This window comes from Lichenostomus cassidix, chromosome 11 (assembly GCF_008360975.1).
Source record: "Lichenostomus cassidix isolate B80296 chromosome 11, HeHo_3.0, whole genome shotgun sequence".
NCBI lineage: Eukaryota > Metazoa > Chordata > Aves > Passeriformes > Meliphagidae > Lichenostomus > Lichenostomus cassidix.
This window is the reverse complement of record NC_139492.1, coordinates 13,386,727-13,408,187: the sequence shown is the minus strand read 5'-3', so window position 1 is coordinate 13,408,187 and position 21,461 is coordinate 13,386,727. Positions and strand designations below refer to the sequence as shown.

Below are 21,461 nucleotides of genomic sequence, written 5' to 3'. Positions count from 1 at the left end.
GCAAATGCCATTTACTGTCCGTGGAAAACCTTTTATTTGGCTACAGAACTGTTGTTGTCATATGATTTGTTTGTTGTTCTTTTTTTTAAATTTGACTGCAATGACTCTCTTGCCTTGCATTGATTCAACTGGTGTATTATCAGGCAAGAAATTTCTCCATCTACCTTATTTTAAGCACTACACTGGACAGCCATCAGAGAGTAAACTTTTCCTTCCATACTCATTGACCTTCTGGAAAGATCCTTTTTTAATATAAAAAGTAAGGAGTAGTTTTAAAGGGTTTAAGGTGTTGACAGCTACTGGTCTTTGCTTCATTTGTTAACCATTAAAAAGAGCACATTGGAAAACTACAAAAAAATGTTTGTTTGGCTTGAAGGCCAATAGAGATGGTGATGGGTGCCTTTCCTGCTGGGATACAATGTGCTTTCTCCAGCAGCTGAACTGGAATCTCTGTCTCACTGCACCGTTGTCACATTTTATTAACAGTCTTGTTTCATTATAGGGGAGGATTTGGGGAAAAGAACAAGGGACATATCTAATTCATGGTGTCTTCTTGAATAATTCATTTATTCCCACAAAATATATATTGATCTTTGTGAGTTGTATTCAGCTGCTTCATTTGGGTGCACATGTTACACATGCCTAGAGAGAATGTGTGTCTCTAATTGGGTGAATGCTCTTTTTTTCCTGTAAGATATACCAAATCTGATTTAATATAAGATTCTGTATGCTCAGAAGATTTGTAGCTCTTTTGTGATTTTTACCTTCATTGTCATCATGTGTTCAAGCAGATGTGCAAGACATAGAATGAATGGCACCAGTAATAAAAGCAAAGCAGGATTTTTATATTCTGTCATTGCACAGCGTAACAGATCAATGTTTTACTGCAACTCATGTACAATGAAAATGGAATATAAAAGTTCACAAAATATACTCAGTTTTATTTAGCTAATGAGAGCCATCAAAAGCAGCCTTAAAAATGCTGTAATACAATACTTTTCCTCTGGCATTGGATAAACAGGGAATTCATATAAATTCAGAGTGATTGAATTGTAATGACTACATCAGATAAAAGCAACACTGAGTTACAGGTATGTAATCTTTTGAGATGGAAGTATTTGTAAGCTGCATTTGATGTGCAAACTTAGGGCAGGCAGGCTTGGATTAAGGAAAGAGTACAGGGTGGGAATGCTCTTGTGTAGTGTTGCCTGAAACAGCAGTGAGTGACAGGAAATCTGCCTGTCCTTCAGCCACCCTGGAATAATGAGCATTGTGATCCAGGACATGGGCATAGGACAGGACTCTGAGGAGTGCAAATCCTCCAGCTCAAGTGGTTTCATCAGACCTGGCTTTTGGGGGGTGGACATTGCTTGGTGAAGCCGGACAGGGCAAAAGAACAGTAGAACACAAGCAAAAAAGGAGACAGCAGCCCCAAGAGACTTGTGCTGTCTTAAGCTGTCTTTTTCCTCATGAAAGAGGAAAAATACTCTGAAAGTGTAAAAATGTTTGGAACGGTAAATAAACAAACTGCTTTCTCAGTGTAAACTGCCAGCAACCTACTGAGATGAAAAGACAGCTACATAGTTAAGAACATATTTTTAAATATGTTTTCAATTTTTCATTTCAGACATTAATATCTGGAGCAGTTGTTGAACAACTTGACTTCCTACGAATCACTGAAACAGAAGAGTAAGGCTATGTGTAAATAGTAGTGATTACTTACTTGATAATTAAAATATTTTCTGAGCTATGAGAAATTAAATACTTATTTTTCAGGGCTCCTGTATTTAAGAGTTTGGAGGAGTTGGATCTTCCAAAACATTCAAAAGTCAAGAGACAGTCTAGTACTCCCAATGCTTCTGAACTCGAGCAGCAACCAGACGTAAATATTAATGACTGGAAAAACAAGTCAACATATGAGATCCTGCAGAAGCTTAATGTAAGAAAACCTGATAAAAATACAGTGTAACTTCATTTTCATGAAATAAGAAGTTCTGGGCTGATACTCTTTTTACCAGCAGCCTACTTAGACCAGCATGATCAGTGTTGTGGTGCAGCTAATAACATAAAAAGTCTGATGTTCCTCTCCATACTCAGGGAATCTTCCTCTTTATCTTATCCCAGAACTTCCTGGCCCTTCACATGTAACTGTTGGCTCCCAATTCTCCCAGCTGCCCCAATCATCTTTGATGCTGAATGACCATCTAGGAAGGGATCCATTTGTCATGTGTCTTGTGAATAGATATTTTATTGACAAACTGCAATTCAAAAGACTTGGGCAGTAGGTATTCACTTGGATGGACTGGGAATTTCTTAATGGCATCAAGGGATAGTTCCATTCTGCCATTTTTTTCCTGTATCTAGAGGAAAACTACCAGTAACTGTTCTAGATCTAGTGTTTGATACAAAAGCACACAGTATTCTGCTTGGTTCCCTATTTCATTACAAGCATTTCTGCTGTAAATGAAAGGATCTGAGAGCAAAAAATTAGGAAACTTTTCCAAGGTCAAATTATTACAACTTAATATGATCCACAGAGAAGCCTCTGCAAGCAGCAGTGACAAGAATACAGCATACATAGGGTATGGAATAGTTATGAAATCCCCTTGAAAAGAAAATATGTAGACTTTTTCTTAAATTGAAAAGAAAAAAGACCCTTTGGTTACACCTGGAATTTTTAATAGCTGTTCTGGTTTTGCTTCAGTGAAAATCTGAAGGCTATTTGTGGTTCTGTTGTTGCTGTTTTTTATTTAAGGACTGCAATTGCCTGGCAAGTCAAGCGTTACTCTCGAGTATATTGCTTAAAAGGGAAGGGCCGAATTTTATCACCAAGGAAGGTAAGAGCTGCTTTCATTTGACTGCTCTGAGCATGTGAGGAAGCAGCTGTATGTTTAGTTGCAATGAACATGAATAATAGCTGTGCATGCCAGCAGTTATGTAGCTGTTTTCTCTGCCATTTAAAGCAATTTCTGCCTTAAATAGGACATGCAAATTGATAGTATGGTGGGGACTGAGCTACTGAATATGTGAACTCTTTTAGACTGTTTGTAGGCCAGTGCTGGATCTGGTTGTAATTTTGAATGCATAGATTAAAAAAGAAAAAAAAGTGAAGTATTTGACCTTACAAAGAAAACCAAAACAAAAGACAAGTCTGTATGTCTGTAACAGTCTGAAATATATGAGGCTTTATACTAAATTTTTATTCTGCTGTGATGTAATCTGACTTCAATTCAGTGTATCTGTGAAACTCTGATTTTGCACTATGCCTTTGTATTAGAGCACAGAATCTAAATTCCTGTAATGTAATTCTGAAAAGGCTATTGAGGCTTTTGGATTTTGTGCTGCAAAGTTTGGAGTTCTGTTTTTTTCCCAAAGAAACTTTGCTTATTAGCTGTCTTTGTATATATGAATACTCCTCAGAAAAAGAGGGTTATTCAGATCAAATAATATATTCGTAGTTGTTAATCAAGCAGTGGGACTTGCCACCTCATGTTACAGAGCCCTGCTTCTTAATTTTGGTGTCAGACAGCTGGTTCATGTGGTGGATAGTTGTCATACATTATATCTGTATTGCTGTATTTAAGTGTCATAGAATCATAAAATATCCTGAGTTGGAAGGAACCCACAAGGTTCGAGTCCAGCTCCTGGTCCCTCACAGCACACCCCAACAATCCCCCCCTGTGCCTGAGAGCATTGTCCAAACACTTCCTGAGCTCTGTCAGGTGTGCTGCTGTGCCCACTGCCCTGGGGAGCCTGTTCATTGCCCAACACCCTCTGGGTGAAGAACCTTTTCCTGCTGTCCCAACTAAGCCTCCCCTGACTCAGCTCCAGCTGTTTCCCTGAGTTGTGTCACTGGTCATGAGAGTGAGGAGATCTGTCCCTGCCCCTCCACTGCCCCTCCTGAGGGTGTTGCAGACCCCAGTGAGGTCTCCCCTCAGTCTCCTCTTTTCTGGGCTCAACAGGCTAACTGATCTCAGCCATTCCTCAGGTGGCTTCCCTGCTAGATCCTGCACCATCTTCCTATCCCTCCTTTGGATACTTTCTAATGTCTTTATCTTTCTTATATTGTGGTGGCCAAAACTGCACACAGGACTAGTAAGCCACATCAAGTGGAATAAAATCCATTGGCTGGTAACCCAGTGCATTGTTGCTAGGCATGGTTGGAATCTGCACATTAGGCCCATGTAGCCTCTGAAGTGGCCTTTTCCACCAGTTAGCTGTAGTGTTGAGAGGCTTTGGGAGCATCAGGAGTTTTCTTTAGTCCTTTGTAGGTTGGGTTCTTTGCTCTAGAAACACTTCGAGGCAGATTTCCTGACCTCTGTAAGTGACCAGCATTCCACTTACAACTGCTGGATCATGATGATGAACTTAAAAACTCTGTTGAAATTAATTAGGTCAAAAAAAAGTGCAGTTGTGCCTCTGAGTGTTCAGAGCTAACTTGTACAGACCTTTTGGTGCCATCCTGTATGAAATAGTGGGTGATGATAACCTTTTTAATATGCACCTTGTGTTAAATGGTCTGAGTCACTGACTAAAAGTTCCCTGCATCCTACGATTGGAGACTACTGAGACTGACATTAAATAATTACACAATCAATAAAACATAAATCTAAAACCAGGAGCTGCAGAACCTTGGGTTCTGCAGTTTGAGGAGGTACCTTATGGTGGGGTGTACCTTCATAGGCTAAATCTAGATGTAGATTAATATCCCCCAATATGTTGTAAGATAGGTGATATTACAGGTGTCTCTATAGCATGAGCAGCAAATTCAGCTGAAATCTGCTTTGGCTTCTTTCATAACAACATGCACTGGGACACAGGGGACTTGATTGCATCTGAATTTTAGATGTTGAGCATAATAGATAAATGCTTTACTAAAGCAGATTCAGAATTAACTGGTCTCATCAAATTTACCTTATTACTGTTAAATGGAAACCAGTGCATCTTTTTTTTGCTTGTGTTTTTTTTTCTATTTTTCGTTAAATGCTTTTAGGTACTGTTGCTGAGCATATCGAAAGAATCTACAGACGAGCTGGCAGCAGAAAGCTCTGGTTTGTATATGAATACATCTTCCTTCTGTTTTATACCAATTTTGTTTTCCTAATGTGTTTATAGAAAGTAAAGCTCAATTCTCACACAGTTAAAAGTGGGGGAAATGACAGCTTTACTGACAATTGTATTGGTGCGTGGCAGCTGAAGGTCTGGTTTAACAGGCTTTAAAAAATTAAGAAGTAGTTTCTTACTGTTATTGTTGAAAATACAAAGGCAATAGGCTGGTTTTGCACTGAGTGCTATTGCCAATACACAGGCCTCATTAAATTGAAATCATGTGAGAAGAATGTTAATATTCTTATTTCTTACAGGGCATGATAAAATATTGTCAATACCTTTATGTAGGAAGGCTGGTGATCAGATATAAATCATTTAAGCTGATGCACTAAGTCAGATTTATTGCCCTGAAGTAATTTGCTTTGAGCCTGACTTTGACACAATAACTTTAAAAGGTTTCTGCAAGTAGGTTGATATTTACATGTTGTTTATTAATTTCTTTGCCCCGAAGCTTGGTAGAAGTTTAATTTCTTTTTATCAAAGTCGAGCCAGTCCTGAACTCTGTTCTCTCACTCTGTAACTATTCGTAACAGGTCAGTAAATATAAAAGCTGTTTTTCATTTTTGTCTCTTCATACAGTTAAATGGGCCTTTGCCAATAATGAGGTAGAACCAAGATACCTTGGTGGTATTTTTTGTAAATAATAAAATCAGAAGTATTTTTAGAAACAAAATATGTGAACTGTTTTTCATTTCTCTTCCATGATTGCCATGTGACACACATATAGGTTGGTGTTGCGCTACAGTGCTGCATTTGCACAGAAATTTTCTTCTTCTATAACCCCACATGTTACTACTTTACTGGTACATGGGAAACAGGTAAAGTGCCCAGAAATCTGAAGTGCAGCTCTGTGAGATTTTTTTTTTTGCTTATTTGCATTTTGATAGTATCAGCTAATGCATTTTTGAAATGCTTTGCTCTTGATCTTAAGAAGTGTGTAGCAGTTTTCACAGGAATCAACATCAACTGTTTGAGTTTTTACTAACACCATAGAATATTGCAGCTTGTTCCTTATCTCTGTGGAGAAATCATTCTTAGTAGCCTCAAAATCTGTGCCAGAAAAGCTCAATTACAGGTCTGTTAGGTTTGTATTTTGTCAGGAAATTATTATTAAATGTATTCAGATCTTTAACCATCAGCTGCATATACGGAAAAATGTGTTTCCTAGAAGTTACAGCTTGTTTTTAACCTTGCAGGTGACACAAGTCTCTTCTTTTCATGCTACATATGCAAAATATTACCTCAGCATAGAACACACAGCAAAGTCTTGGTGTTATGCGTTGCACTTTCTCTTGCAAAGTCTTTCTGACTCTTACTTAAATAGATTTTAAAATTATCAAAGTTATCTTGCAAAATGATGAAAATGTCATAAAAGAGGAGCTGGCATTTCTTACCTCTCTTTGTTCAAGATGATGAGAAGAGAAAAAGAAGCTTTTTATGGAACTGGTAGTTTAATGAGTTCTAACTAAATATATTTTTGATCCATTAACCTATATCTAAACTAAAACATGAAAAACTACAGAAGATTGCATAAAATCTTATCCAAATTCCACTTTATAAATAATGTATGTATTCACTGAGTTAATTTTGAGATCTCTGCTGTGGCAGACTTCAAATTTATATCTGAATTCATTAAACTAGCATGTGATATGTAGTGGGATTGCTCTGTTTTCTGCCCTCAGGTCTGTTGTGCGCTTCGCAGCAAGTCTTTTAGGTAAACTAGTGGACAGCCTTGCACCATCTATTACTAATGTTTTAGTTCAGGGCAAGCAGGTAAGTCTTTGCTCCTCAGAAATGTATTAAGGAATGATAACAGAAACTAAACAAATGGCTTGTTCATTTTGAAGACCTCTGATGCTTCTTTTAAAAGTACCCAATGGCTCAAAAAAAAGCCTTACCAAAGAGGAAAAATCCAGAGAAAATAAAGATTTGTTTAGTAATTGTATTTGGAATTGAGTAGTACTTTTAAGAATAAGACTGAAAAGACAGTTTTGCATCTAAGGAAGAGGAGAAGAGGCATGATTTATGTAACTCCTGAAGTTAAAGGTATCCATGAAGACCTTGGAACCTCTTCCAATGCCTAAAGGGGCTCCAGTAGAGCTGGAGAGGGACTTTGACAAGGGCAAATAGAGACAGGGCAATGAGGAATTGCTGTAAAATGAGATAGGGCAGGTTTAGATCAGGTCTTAGGAAGAAATTCTTTACTGTGAGGGTGATGAGGGCCTGGCACAGGTTGTCCAGAGAAGCTGTGGCTGCCCCATCCCTGAAGTGTTCAAGGCCAGGTTGGATGGGGCTTGGAGCAGGAGCATTGCAATGAGATGATCCTTCCCACCCAAACCTTTCCATGATAATTTCTATATGCCCTCTTACTTCACAAAAGTAGATGGAGTGAAGTAATAAGGCATCTTTTGAAAGACTTCTTTAATGAAGATATAACCACTCTGTGACTGAACATAAGACAACACGTGGGTGGCAGCTGAGCAAAAGGTCTTTCTCGGTTTTAGTTTTCTGTTTCAAAGCAAGTTGAATCATCAGTGTTTCTTCCTTTCCAAAGGAGGATGTTATTTTTCTTTCCCAGCACAATAATTTTAACTAAGTTCATGAATGACTGCTTCCAAATAGTACTAATTTAATATTTCTGTATTTTTGTATTAAATATATGTATGTGTATATTTGCTTGTATGCAATGTTGTCATTGTCTCACTCCAGACTGAGGTCTGGGTTTGTACTTCTGTCACTACTCAGCTGTAGAGGAAACTACACCTCCATACAGCATGATTTGAGCCTATTTTGGACTTTTTAACTTAACTTTCCTTCCTTGATAACTTTATGATACTGATCTTTATTACAGCAGAAAAATTAGTTTTTCTGTCTCACTGAAAGTAGATTAAAAACAAAACAGAATTTTAGCAAAATTCCTTTTTTGTGGTTAAACAATATAGTACCAGCAATATATTTTCTTAAAATTAGGGCTGTAACTTTTAGCATGCTAGTAGAATAAGAAAACAAAACTGTAAATATAATTCTGAATTTTAGTTGAGCTCCACAGCTGAAATGTATGAAATTATATAACTGTCTAAAGCTAATCTATAGTCGTCATTATAACCAAGGCAGTGGTCTTGTATTTTTATTTTAATTTGGAAAAATATATTCCATATTTATTGTGGTTGTTAGTGAAGTTTATTACTTCAGTAGCATCCAATTAACAGTATTAACAAGCATCAGCCATTGATGTAAAATTACCCTTGTATTGTGAAATTTGTAACAAGCAAAGCACAGCTGATGCAGTTTAGTGTCTGAATTGCTTTGCAGTGCTTTTATTCCTGTCCCTATCCTCTGAATTGTTTTCACTCTACCACAGGTGACGCTTGGACCTTTTGGCCAAGAGGAAGCAGTTATTTCTAACCCCTTATCACCAGCAGTGATTAAGAACATGATTTATGAAAAATGCCAATTACAAGATGAAAGAGAAGCTGTGGTGCAGCAGGAACTTGTCATCCATATTGGCTGGATCATCTCCAATTCCCCAGAACTGTTCCGTGGAATGCTGAAGATTCGCATTGGGTCAGTAAAGTACCTACTGTTCTTTATTCCTACTGCTATTGCACGGGGGTGTACAGACTTAGAGAACCACAAACTTGAATCAAGGTTAAAACCTCATTTACCTCCCACCTGTTCTATTTAGTTCTGTGACAAGGTGACCTACAAATAGGCTGTGCTGGAGTGTTGTCACATTCCACGGTATCTGCATTTACTTTGCTACCCACAGAAGTTAATTAATTTCTTCACATTTAGGAAGAGACATGCATTTGAATAAGCACTTCTTTGAAGAGGCCAGGTGCTACTGACTGAGATTTACAGAACCAGTGAGCATGCTTTAGAATCAGAACTTAAGTGTTTCATTTTCCTTTTTTTTTTTTCCATAGAGAAAAATACAGCATTTCAGCACTGGAGGTAGATACCAACTGCCTTTTTTCTAGCACACAAGATTAATATTTCTTCTTTAACAGTACATTCCAGTCATCATAAAACCAAAAATTGCCTGTATTACATTTAACTGGAAGTACATCTATCCTTTTGCACTTAAATGCTTTTCTGTCCCCTCTACAGATCCTCTTTCCTCCCATTCCTTATTCTCTGTAGCTAATCCTTTTTGCAATTTTTTTTTCTTTCTCCCAAGGTTAATGCTAGAGATTCAATTTCCTTTATTTCAGTGTTATCACCCACTCCAGTGAGCAAAATTAACCTTCTCACAGAAATGCCGTTCCAGTTTGATAATGATTTGATTTAGTGTCTTGTTATTGATTTGTTTTCAGGGTTTCATGTTGAAATAGATCAAGTTTCTGACAGCCCTATTACTGTAAAAACTCCCAGCCAACTGACTGGAATTCACCTCTTATCAGTGAAGAGCTCAGCAGAAGGTCCACTCTTGACTTTGGTGTGGCTTGTAGGCCACTGCAAAGAGAAAATATCAGTGAGGGACTCACACACCGACACATTTGAGTCATGAGAGGGGAAAGAATTCCTGAGCCAGTTGTGTTGTTTGCTGTAGTAACAAGAGAAGGACACTGTTCACTTGCTACCATAAATGAAAGTAGTATGTTCTGCATAATGTAATGGGTCCGTGTTCCCTAGAATTCCCTGGCGCCTTGCACCTCCATTCATGGTCCTTGAAACCTCAGATGTAAAGCAACTTTGAATCAGCTGGCCAGACATCTCCAAATCCTGTGTAGTTACTAATAATTCCTTAAAAAAAGAAAATTAATTGACTTATATAAGCAAAAACATTCTGCACCTTATTGGCCAAATAATTAAGTGACCCCAGCATGTGGCTATAGAGATGACAGCCTAAATCTCTTAAGAATACTCTGCATTTTGGATAAACACAGGCTCTGATGTAACCAAGCCTTGATCAGGTGTTATGGACTATTTGGAGAACAACTAGTTAAGTTTCCTTTTGTTAGTAATGCCTACTTGAACTGAACCAGTGTAGATGGTAAGAGACTGAGCTCTGTTCTTTTCTGGTTTCAGATGTATCTGTACCTTATTTCATCTTTGATATTGCATCAGAGGCTGGAGGCACTGGTTTTACATAATGTGCACAATAAAACTCGGCGTTTTCCTTCAATACTTTGCCAAGTTCTGTCTCTCTGACACCTAAGGCTAAAAATCTTCACTGTTGCCATGTTTTTATTGAATCAAATTTTTTTCAAAAAGGAGTAGAAAAAGAAAGCTAAGTGTGATAGACTGCAAAAAGGAATTTCAAAGGCTAAAACTAGAAATAAGCCCTGAAGTCTTTGTAAATGTAAAATATTGTAAATTTTATGGCTTTTTAAAACTCATCAGCAAAATGCATGTATAGTCAGATCATCATTCTGAGTAGGAATTTTAAGATCAAAAGGCGAGTAAATGTTTGTCTTAATGAACTTGGGATATAGGGAATGTAGTCTAATCAATCTTCTCTATGGAAAACACACTTCACAACACTTAAAATCTGTGCATTATCCCTTTCAACTTCTATCATGTTTCAATCAAACAGGAAGAGTAGGACAGTATTTGTCTGATACTTTATGCACATCCTGACAGCCAAATAGCAGGACTGTGTGGAATTGTTTTGAGCAATTTTATTAGACTAATTTTTCCTATTTGGAAACTTTATATTTAACAAATAAATATATTCCTCCCCGTATGTAGATGGATTATCCATGCTATGAAGTATGAGCTGCAAATCCGTGCTGGGGATATGCCAGCCAAGGACTTGTACCAGATGTCCCCCAGTGAGGTGAAGCAGCTTCTGCTTGACATTCTTCAGCCCCAGCAGCCAGGCAGGTAAGGTGTGGGGCTGGGACTCCTGTTCTCATTCAGCAGCCACTGTTCAAGTACATTTCATTCCTGAACTACTTGGTGTGCACCTGAAATCACCAGGCATCTGTAATCAGTTATGTAATTATTTCAGGGATGGTAGCAAAAATGAACTTTTGCATTCTTTCACATGAGCCCAGGTTCTAGAATAGTTTCTTTTCTATTGCATATTCCCTTTTCAGCTTTATCTTTGTGGAAGTCTCTTTGTTGCCACAGAAAAGAGATCTGTCTGCTATAATGTGAACCATTACACTCTTTGATGTGAGGAAAGGAGCCAAAAATTACCCAATACCTCTACTTAAGTAACTTGTAAGAACAGTGTGTCTGCCGTTCAGTGCCCTCTCTCTTCTAGGTTATTATATGAGTAAGAACAGATGTTCCCTAGGATTCTTAAAAGATAGTGGTACTGCCTGAAACTTGGAATCTTTTCTCCAAGCTGTAACCAGCTGCCAAAAAGAACATTCATTGTGATATAAAGTATGCAAGACAAAAGTTAAAATTGCAATATTTCCACTTAACTATATTAATTAGAGTGAAGTCAAAACTCTTCCTCTTAGTTTTTACTTCCAGTTAAGTTAAACTTTGGCATATAATATTGCTGATAATTTCCATAGTCCTTGACTGAATGGATGATGTGCCTTTTCTCTCAGCAGAGGAATTACACCACACATCCTGCTGCTTAGGTTCCTGCTTCATTCAAAACACACCTGTGTTTTTCCCCACTCTATAACCCTGAGAAACAAGCCCCTTAAATTGGTGCCTCATCCCTCAGTGCCACTGGCTCTGTTCTGTATCTCCCATGTGCTTTTCAGATTCTTGGCTGTGCTTATCTCATTTAAGTGCTGTCTCTGCCTGTGTTGATGCTGACATTGTCCTGTAAAACTGTTGCAGAACAACCCTTTTGCAGCATTTGCCATTAGATATTAATGCTGTTTAGGAAACAATTTGGTTGATCTCAGTAAGCAATTCAAGCACCATTCTTCATCAGAGATCTTACCTGAGTTGCCACGGCAGCTACTGCTTTTGATTCCTGTAACACATGAAGGGTAGGTCACTGAAGAGCACTTGGGTTGATTTGCTGAGGATGAGGATTCTTTTTTGGGCTATCTGAGTACAAAAGCTCGCCAGCATATCCTTCAAAACTTTCAATCTTCTAACTTCCTTTCTAACTTCTTCCTGTACAACATTACTAACTCGTTTTTCCTTGCTCATTACTGATTTGTTCTTCCTGTCAGGAAATACAGAATACTCTTTTTATTTCCTCCTTTTCTTTTTCTTTTTTTCTTTTTGGTGACAGCTTTTCCTACTCTTGTGATTTTTCTTTTTTTTTTTTTTTTTTTTTTTTGGAAAAACCTCTCTGCTGCTGTGATACCATATCTCACTGCCAATTAATGTCATACAGGAAGGGCTAATGGTCTATTTACCTCCCTAACAGTCTCTGCACAACTAACGTCTCTCCAGGTTTTCACACAGGGTAAAATTTTTGCAAGTACAGACTCCACAGATTACACTTTTTAATCTATTTGTGGAGGTCACAAGATTGCAAGGAACCCTTTTTAAATGGAGCATTGTTCTTTTAATGGTCCAAACAGTTATAAAACTTACTTTGCTTATTCAGTTTCCAGGACTCTCTTCCTTGCCCTATTAATGTAGGTGGGCCAAAACATTTTTGACATCTTCAAATACTTCTTTTTTGTGTATTAAGAAAACAACTTGTTATTTTTACCACCACTGTTCTTTTTGCTTTTATGGAAGTTTTCTTGTCCTAATCCAAGGACAGAGCTGGATAGAGAATAAGATGAAACTGTCGTAGACATGACTTTTTGGTAGTTTAGAGTTTAATTGAGAAGTGATTTATGAGACATTTTTTCTTAACCTGTCATGTTTATCCAATACACTTATACAGGGAAAAACCCCATATTGTGTGTTGGGTCAACCCTGGCTTTATAGGATTAACTTTAAACATCTCCTTTGTTCTCATAAAGGGTATCCCAATTACCTTGAGCTCAAACCTGTTCAGAAAATGCAACACTTAGTAATATTTTTTTTTCCCAAAAAACCCAAAACCAAACAGAAGAAAGCAAACCAACACACTGTTTGCATGGTCTTCTGGTGTAGCTGGGAGTGAGCCACACTAAAACTTAATTGTAAAACCATGCCTGGAGTTGTCAGAATTAGTGTTCTCTTTACTGGTTGTATCCCAGAAGGAATTCTCACCATTTCTCCAGTATTTAAGAGTAAGGGTTTTTAATGCAAAATATTTTGGTAATTTCTTTAACTCCCTGGTGTCTGTAGGAACAGATGATTTTATGGGCAAGTAATTTTATTCCAAATGTGTCATGTTAATATACCAATACAAATGGAGCAAAAACTAAAACCCCAAACTTATTAGTGCTGAATTAATTTGAGCTAGGCTACAAAAGTTCTGCAAAACAATATTGTTAGAATTGACCAGGGAATTTCCCTTTTTTCTCCTTTTCCTTTCAAGCAGCCCACCAGAACCAGGTCTTAGAAATACAGAAAGGCATGTTGAAAAGCAGTAATTTAGTTGTAGTATTTCTAAAAAATAATGTGTGTGTTGATTTTTCTACTTAAAATTCAAAAAGCAACTAAGGACTAAGTAACTTGAGGAAGTCTCTGCTGTCAAGTACCTGCAGGACTGCCATACAAGACTGAAATCTGTCTTGTGAATCCACCAATTATATCATACCCATGGATGCCACTTTTTCAAGTTCCATTGGTGGTGTCTCAAACATTTTGACTAAAGCCCCTTTCCTGTAGTAACACTGAGAAGGAAAAATAGGAAAATAGAATTCCTGACTTGATGGTTTTAAGTAAGAAAGAAAAAAGTTGGTGACAGTATGCTTCTGAAGGCAAAGAGTATTTGTGATTTATGAAGAATATAACTCAGTTTGTTGAAAGCCTTAGTTAAACGAAGCCATTCTGTTGAATTTTCTAAATTTACAGGCCACTTGTTTTCTACAGACCATCAGGAAAAACCCTGCCTTCAACTATTCTGCTGAAATGCATTTTTCTAATATGATTAGACCAGATTAATTTGATCTGCTGCACAGATTTGGACTGCACAGGATAGATTTCACAGTTCCTACTTTCTCTGCAGTTGCATAAAGCACAAACACACCCAGGGGTGCCATTCTGACCTGTGCATGCTGAGCCCCTGTGTTTGCTTTGGGGTGCAGCTTTGCAGCGAGCACAGCCTGTGCTGTGTGTGTCAGAAGATGGCTTTGGGGTCACTGCTCCCCTTCCTGGCTCTCCCCATGCTCCAGGACTTGGCTGTGCACCTGTGCCAGGTTTTGCTGCAGCTGTGCCTTGTGTGCCCACAGGAGCTGGCTGAACAGGAGGCAGCTGGATGGTTCCCTGAACAGAACTCCTGCAGGGTTCTACGATCGGGTGTGGCAGATCCTGGAGAGAACCCCCAATGGCTTAATAGTGGCAGGGAAATTCTTGCCTCAGGTAAACCAGCAGAGGCTCAGGTATTGCTGTTCCACCTGACTGTTAATGGTGAAATGTTTTATCATTAATGCTTATTTTATGCCATAATGTTTTACTTGCAATAACTTGTTAATTGGGGGGAAAAAAAGTATTTTCATGTTTTCTTTTTTGTTTGGAGTAAAATACAATTAGAATAGAATGAAAGCAGATTACCTCTATTAAAACACATTTATAAAACCCTAAGTGTAGAAGATTCTTTCCAAGTCATGGACTCTGAAATCTGATCCCTTTTTGATCCTGCAGTGGTTATTATTTCTTAGTTGAGTATTATTTATTCAACAAGCAAATAGGCTCTGCCTGGGGTAGGGTTTGATTTAATGCATGTGGTCTTTGAATAAAAGTATTATTTGTTTTTCAGCAACCAACCTTATCGGATATGACGATGTATGAAATGAATTTCTCCCTCTTAGTTGAAGATATGCTGCAAAATATTGACCAACCACAATACAGACAAATCATTGTAGAGGTCTGTGGCCAACAATTAATGACATTTTATAATGTGCATTAGTATGTTACAGCCTAAAACAAAAAAATAACCTAGACTCAAATATTTGAAGAAATAGCGTTTTCCATAAAAACTCTTGCTTCAGTTGTTTCTCCATGGATTGTTAATGATTAAACAGGTTTCTGTTACATTTTCAGAATAGAGCATGTTCTGCATGTTCTTCCCCTTCAGCAAATATTAATGACAGTACCAATACAATTAGGTTAGAGAAGGTAAAAATCCAATGATTCTAATGTAGCTTTCCTTCAAGTCCTTGTCCCATGCCTTTTCCTAACAATTTTCCAGATCCAAGGAAAACTGCTCTAAAATCAGTTTGCCCTCTGAAGGATCCTTCTTTCCCCTTTTGTTGAGGCTGTCTAGTAAGTAGCTTTATACTACTGAGGCAGCCAACTTGCCCTTTCCCTATGTTCCTGATGCTGACAGTAAAGCAAGAAGCTGTTTAACCTCCTTCCCCACCACTGCACATCATGTTTTCCTTTAGAACAGAGCAGGAGCATCTGTACCAATGGTACCTGGCATCTGTGCTGTCAGCAGCATTCACTGTTAGTCCCCAGGTCCATGTCCCTGGTGCTTGTGAGTGCTCCTCCACAGGATCATCCAACCCCTCCCAGTTCTGGCTAGCAGCTCATGGTCAGGCTGGCTGCTGGAACATCCCCAACTTTTGCTGAAAGAGAACATTACCAAACTCAAGATGGCCAGTGCAGACTCCACTGCCTGCTTGGAGATATTACAACAGGACACTCATCGTGTTCATCTTGCTATTTTAAACCTCTTTCAGAGATAAGTAATGTAAATTCTGATGAACTGAGACTTCACTGATAACTATTTTTGTCTTTGGTTTTTATAAATTTTGTCATAACAGAATTTTGCCCTCTGTGATTATGCCTCAGAATACTGAATGCTCAGGTTCCATGTTTGCTGCTTTTTGCTCTCTCCACTGAGCACCAGCATTTGTGCAGCCACACAGTGAACTGAATAAAATGGAAAATAACTTCCCTGGCTCCCAGCCAAGTTAGATGTTAATGTCAATCATTTACACAGTGCCCTTACCTAGGCAGTCACCAGCAATTGTAACCCTTCATAAAAGCCTGCTTTTCCAGTGATTCTTTTATCAAAGCCAGAATTCTATTATCTGTGCACTATTACCTGTGCCATTATTAAATGGCTTCCTGCTTGAAAGAGGCATATGCAATAACTAGTGGTGCTATTATGTAACCTGAATTTTAAAAAATGAAATTTAAAGTCTTACAATCTTTTTCTGTGTTGTAGTTGCTGATGGTTATATCTGTTATTTTGGAGAGAAATCCTGAGCTAGAGTTCCAGGACAAAGTGGACTTGGACAAAGTGGTGCAAGAAGCATTTCATGACTTTCAGAAAGATCACGGCAGTCCAAAGGGAGCTGAAAATCAAGTGAGTAAAATATTGCTGTCTTACAGAATTTACCATTCTTATTGAAGTTAGTTCTAAATGTTAATTCCTTGCAGTTCAGAGTAAAAAGCAATTGATAGAAGTTCAAGACAGAACACAAATAAGAAATTAATATGCCCAAGTGCTGCCTAGGTCTGCCTCTAAGCAGAGATGAAAGAGGTGCACTTTATTGCTGAGTTGTAAATTCAAAATGTTATGGTAAGGAGAATACTCAGTGTTCCATGGCTCTGAAATAAGAGTCTCAGTAAAGGTGGAAGGGTTACTCAAAGGGAAAAGAATTCATTAGGAGGGACACCAGAACAGAAAAGAGTTACAAATAACAAAATAAAAGAAAAAAAAAATAAAGCTCAGCAAGGAAATGTGAATTTAGGATCTTATGTACACATAGACTAAGAAAACTTTAATAACCAAAGAAGTCATATTAACAGTAATAAAATAAGAACATGAAATACAGATCTGTTCTTAGTTACTGATTTTTCTGCTAGAGTTGCATTCATGAACTGGCAAACTTTTGGTTAAAATTCAAATAAGGGAATAAATGCTTTCAATATGTACTTCACTAGGATTGTAGGTTTTACACCTTAAAGATCTCAAAATATTCTCACTACAAGTTTTGGTGCCTCAAAGCTCTGCAGTTCTGTAACGAAGCCAGGTTTATTGGCCTGGTTGAGGGAGGAGATAGAAGTTACGCAGTGGGACAAGTCCCAGAGCTACTGCGGATGATCTTCCTCACTCCAGCTGGCATTTTATTGTGCACAATATATTCAAAGTTATCTGCGCTAGCTCTGAAGACTCTATTGATTCATAATATTGACATGCAACAGCCCTTCCTCGTGCTGAATTTAGCTCCTGTAAAAGATGAGGAAGGATATGCTGCTTGAGAAGTCTTTCAAATGTTTCAATGTTAAACTTTTTTGCCACTGATTTTTTTTGTACTAAGATTTGAAAGCAAGCCAGGTACCTAGCCTCAGCAAAGTGTCAATTTGCACATAACCTTTGTTTATAAAAGAGCACAATTCCTGTGAAATTATGATTCTTTTGGTCCATGTTGGAGGGCAGTGACACTGTGGCTACAGCAAAACCACCCATCATCCACACAAATGGCTTTTAAGTGCCAGCTCCACACAGCATCTTGAATTTGCTACTGTCTTCTGAGACAAGCTGCAAATCCCCAATGGCTACAAACACAATGGAAAATTCCATGCAAACCCCAATTTTTACTGGAGCTGCCCAAGCCTCTATTGTAGTAATGAATTTTTTTTTTCTCCAAGCCCAGACCTACTTAGAATAATGCACTTTTGTATCTTAGAAAGAGCCCCCAATTTAGAGTTGGAAATAGTCACTTTAAGATTGTTGTTGGCAATTCAGCTCTTTGCATCAAAATTTTCTGGCACCTGACTCTCCCATATTCCCAGGTGGAGGCCTGCTGGCAGTGAACTGTAACCCTGTCTGGGATTCTTCTTAGGGTGTTCTGTCTCAAGGTTTCCTAACACTGCTGAAACCTCCTGATTTGTCTAAACTATGATCTTCCATTAAGCTGACTTGCAAATCTTTTGAACTTTGTTAATTCCCTGCTAACGTGTAAGAAATGTAAAAAGTATTTATTCTAGTAAGTTCAGCCATACCCGAAAACTACAGAAGTCTTAATATTTTCTCCACACAATCTCTGCCCTTGATTTAATAAAAGTAACCAATTTCCTGAATTAAAGCATTGAACCTTTTTTAGAGGAGCTAATACATAATTTGAGAATAAGCAGGTGTTTTAATGTCACTATCTGTGAAAAACAGGTGTTCAGTGAAGGACACCTATTTTGGTGATCTGATTAATGAATTAGTTCATGTGCTACCTGTGGTTCGGATCTTGGATTTTTTTCCTTCTGAATAAATCTTCAGTCAATTTACACCTCATGTACACCCAAGGCCCTGGCTCACAATTCTACCACACAGGCATCACCCAGCTGCATGTTTTAGGAGAGCAGTTGTTCTCTGACAGCTATGACATTTTAAAAAATGTTAAGAAGGTGGTATCTGTGCAGTCCTGGAAAACTCAGTGAGGAAGTAGAAGCAGGTAAGTATATATGGGAGATTTCTTAAAATTGCACAGAATTATTCTATAGTTTTGGAGTCCAAAAAACACATTAGCATTTTCAGCATAGCTGATGTTGTTCTTGTTTCCCTGTGTTTGGCTGCTTTCCACAGGCAGCACTAATGGCAGCCTCTTTTCCCTCTGTGCAGAATGACATGACTGCATTCTACAACACCCACCCACTTGGAAAAAAGGGAACGTGCAGCTACTTGAGCAAGGCTGTGCTCACTTTGCTGCTGGAAGGGGAAATGAAAGCAAGCAACGATGATCCTTGTACCATTAGCTAAAGCTTGGCACGCCACACGGGAATTGCTGCTTTAGTTAGTGTTCTGTGTATTTTTCAAGCATATTTTAAGGTACTGTTCTGAAGGGTAACCCTGGCTAGTGACACAATGCATCCTACCCTTTGCTGAAAGAAGTGCCATTAAAGATACCAAGTGCCACCAGATTTTTTCCTTTCTCAACTATGCAGCATGAAACTGAGCACATGAGGTTAGTCCTATGGTATTTGATTACGTTGAATGGGAATGTATTTATGATCTTAAATTATGCAGATACTGTAGCTGGTAAATTCAAGGGAATGGCAGTATGAGATTTTGTCTTTATACTTCTATTTATTTATAATTGCAAAGTTTAGTGTAAATTCTAAATGAAATTCAGAGGATAAATTAATATGCATACCAATCAGTGTGGAAATACAAAAATTGGATTATTTTCTTATTCTACAAACAAACTGGAGGTGAAGGTGAAGTGTTTGTTATTCTCTTAAGGTTTTCTTTATCAGTTCAAGTGACAGCATTCATTTAATGTGTTGGGTTTTTTTTAATTTACTGGTTGGTAACTTGATATACAGGTTTCATCCTAATAGAGCAACTTTTTATCTCTAGCAATACACATCACTGCAGTTTCCCTGTTGTTATTTAAACATCTATAAGTTAAGAAGGGAAATGTATGGTAACACAATAAGTTTGTTTTTAAAAAAGGGCAAACAAGCGGTATTTAAAATTCAAATCAATGAAGAAATAACATTGTATTACATATGTTATCGTGGCATTAAAGAATTCAAGATACACTTATTTATCTTCTAAATGTTTGAAAACACTGTATGCTATATGCTTTATTTTGGTGAAAATAATAAAAAGCAAATGCTTGTAAAAAAACCCTGTCAAATAAAAATACTTCAGGTGATATGCAAAGAGACTCCTGCTGACTTCAGTGGCAACCTTTGACCTGCTACTGGAACCACCTTGAATCACTGAAGTGCCTCTTTTAGCAGCACAAAGCATACTAAAGCTCTAGACCAAGTGCTCCAACATTTCAGTATTTAACCTGATCCTGAGGAGCTCGGGCTCAGCTGTGACTCAGTTGTTGCCACATGGATGTCAAAGGTAGGAGCTTTAACTTAGAGGGCAAAGCCAGTGGTCCTGCTGCTCCCCCTGCTGTAACTCATTTATCTTTCCAAGCAGAGTGGGGAGGTGGCAGGGGGGACAGGGAAGAAGAGCCAGAGGACACCCCCAGTCCCTCAGGAATGGCTGCAGCCCTGGCAGTGTCCATGGAGCACTGCCTGACTCCAGCCAGGTGGTGACAGTTCAACAGCACCCTCAGTTGGCAGCAGTGCTGAACACTGACTGAGCCACTCCTTCCAACAATACCACCTGTCCTTGGATTTTTTACTTCATTACTGCCCCAGGAGTTATCAACTGCAATAGATTCCACTTGCATTTTTGTTGAGTGTTGCCTGCAGCCCTGCAGCTGCCCATGGCTCAGTGATTACATGGGTAGCAACATCTCTGTTTCTTCTCTTTTGCTCTTACTCCATTATCACCTCAGTTATTAGTAAGCCTCAGGTTTGCTGACCTTGGTCTGAACTTTGGAACTAAAAATGAATGAAAATGCCAGTGACCACTTACCCTTATACCAACCTGGAGTGGAAATCCATGCAAACTGTCCCGGTTCTCCTTTAGAGCCTTGAACACATGGTTTATGAAATTATGATTGGGACAATTTTTCAGCTGTTTGGGATTAGTGTGATAATACCATTCTGCTTCTGTAATTTAGGTCTTATATTTTTTGTTTTCACTGCTATTTAAAATACTTCCTTAAGCCTTATACATTGAGTTCATGCCGTGAAAATAAATTCATTAAGAAACAGTCATCATTCACAATCAGTGTTATTTTATGCTTATATACCTTCTGCTGTTTTCAAGTAAGTCTACCTGCTTGGCCAATGGCATTTTTAAGACTGAAACTTATCCTTCTGTAAAAATTCTTTTCAGCTATATTGGTGTTACAATACTAATATCACTGGAAGACATTTAATAAAAGCAAAAATTAATGCAGTCAGAGCAAATACCTAGAAGAGACTCTGTATGTAGTTTATAAGAGGGAAAAATAAATGTACCAAAGGAAGTGGGAGTGGTGGGGCAATCTGATACTTAAAACATAAATTAAAAAAATACTAGGATGCAATTAATTCCGCTGAAGCCTGTATGTCTCATCCCAAAAATCAATCAAAAAATGGCTTGATTGAATTTTCAGATAATTACTATCCACAAAACCCCTGCCAAACATATTCTGTTCTCCAGAAGCGTGACAATCTTTTAAGCTAATGAACTAAGCCTTGCAGCAGGGGAAGAGGAAATTAAATGAGCGAGAAAGTCTTTGCTATAAACACAAAATGCAATAGTGTTGGAAAACACTGCTGAGAGCCCAAAGGAAATGTGCAGGATTATATCCACTGTCCATACCTACCTCTGCTCCTTTCACACTCAATTCAAGTCATGGGTTGTGTGTGTGAATGTGGGGAGAAGGAAACTCAGCTGGGGTCTTAACTGGAGAGAACTTAAAGGATTTCGCCTGGGGATTTGTTTTGTGGGAGTGGAAAAAGGAAGATGTATTCTTTTCAATTACCCATGTAGCACTCTGACATTAGGAACTATAAATGGTATTTTCTCCACC

The 21,461-nt window shown here is 38.1% G+C and overlaps 1 protein-coding gene across 7 annotated transcripts in view; it reads left to right on the top strand.

The window, feature by feature from the left end:
- Window positions 1-19,699, top strand: part of PHKB (phosphorylase kinase regulatory subunit beta) — a 73,083-nt gene extending 53,384 nt beyond the window's left edge. For 5 of the 7 annotated variants that reach the window (XM_085071922.1, XM_085071920.1, XM_085071916.1 and 2 more), the window contains 11 exons: window positions 1,628-1,689; window positions 1,777-1,939; window positions 2,756-2,837; window positions 4,994-5,051; window positions 6,792-6,882; window positions 8,471-8,673; window positions 10,804-10,938; window positions 14,316-14,445; window positions 14,843-14,950; window positions 16,259-16,399; window positions 18,653-19,699. In XM_085071922.1, the coding sequence (XP_084928048.1) occupies window positions 1,628-1,689; window positions 1,777-1,939; window positions 2,756-2,837; window positions 4,994-5,051; window positions 6,792-6,882; window positions 8,471-8,673; window positions 10,804-10,938; window positions 14,316-14,445; window positions 14,843-14,950; window positions 16,259-16,399; window positions 18,653-18,790 (1,311 nt within the window). In that variant the 3' untranslated portion in view covers window positions 18,791-19,699. Of the gene's footprint in view, window positions 1-1,627; window positions 1,690-1,776; window positions 1,940-2,755; window positions 2,838-4,993; window positions 5,052-5,836; window positions 5,928-6,791; window positions 6,883-8,470; window positions 8,674-10,803; window positions 10,939-14,315; window positions 14,446-14,842; window positions 14,951-16,258; window positions 16,400-18,652 lie in introns of all 7 variants that reach the window. The other 2 variants (XM_085071918.1, XM_085071917.1) reach the window with 1 other exon arrangement.
- The last annotated feature ends 1,762 nt before the right edge of the window (window positions 19,700-21,461 follow it).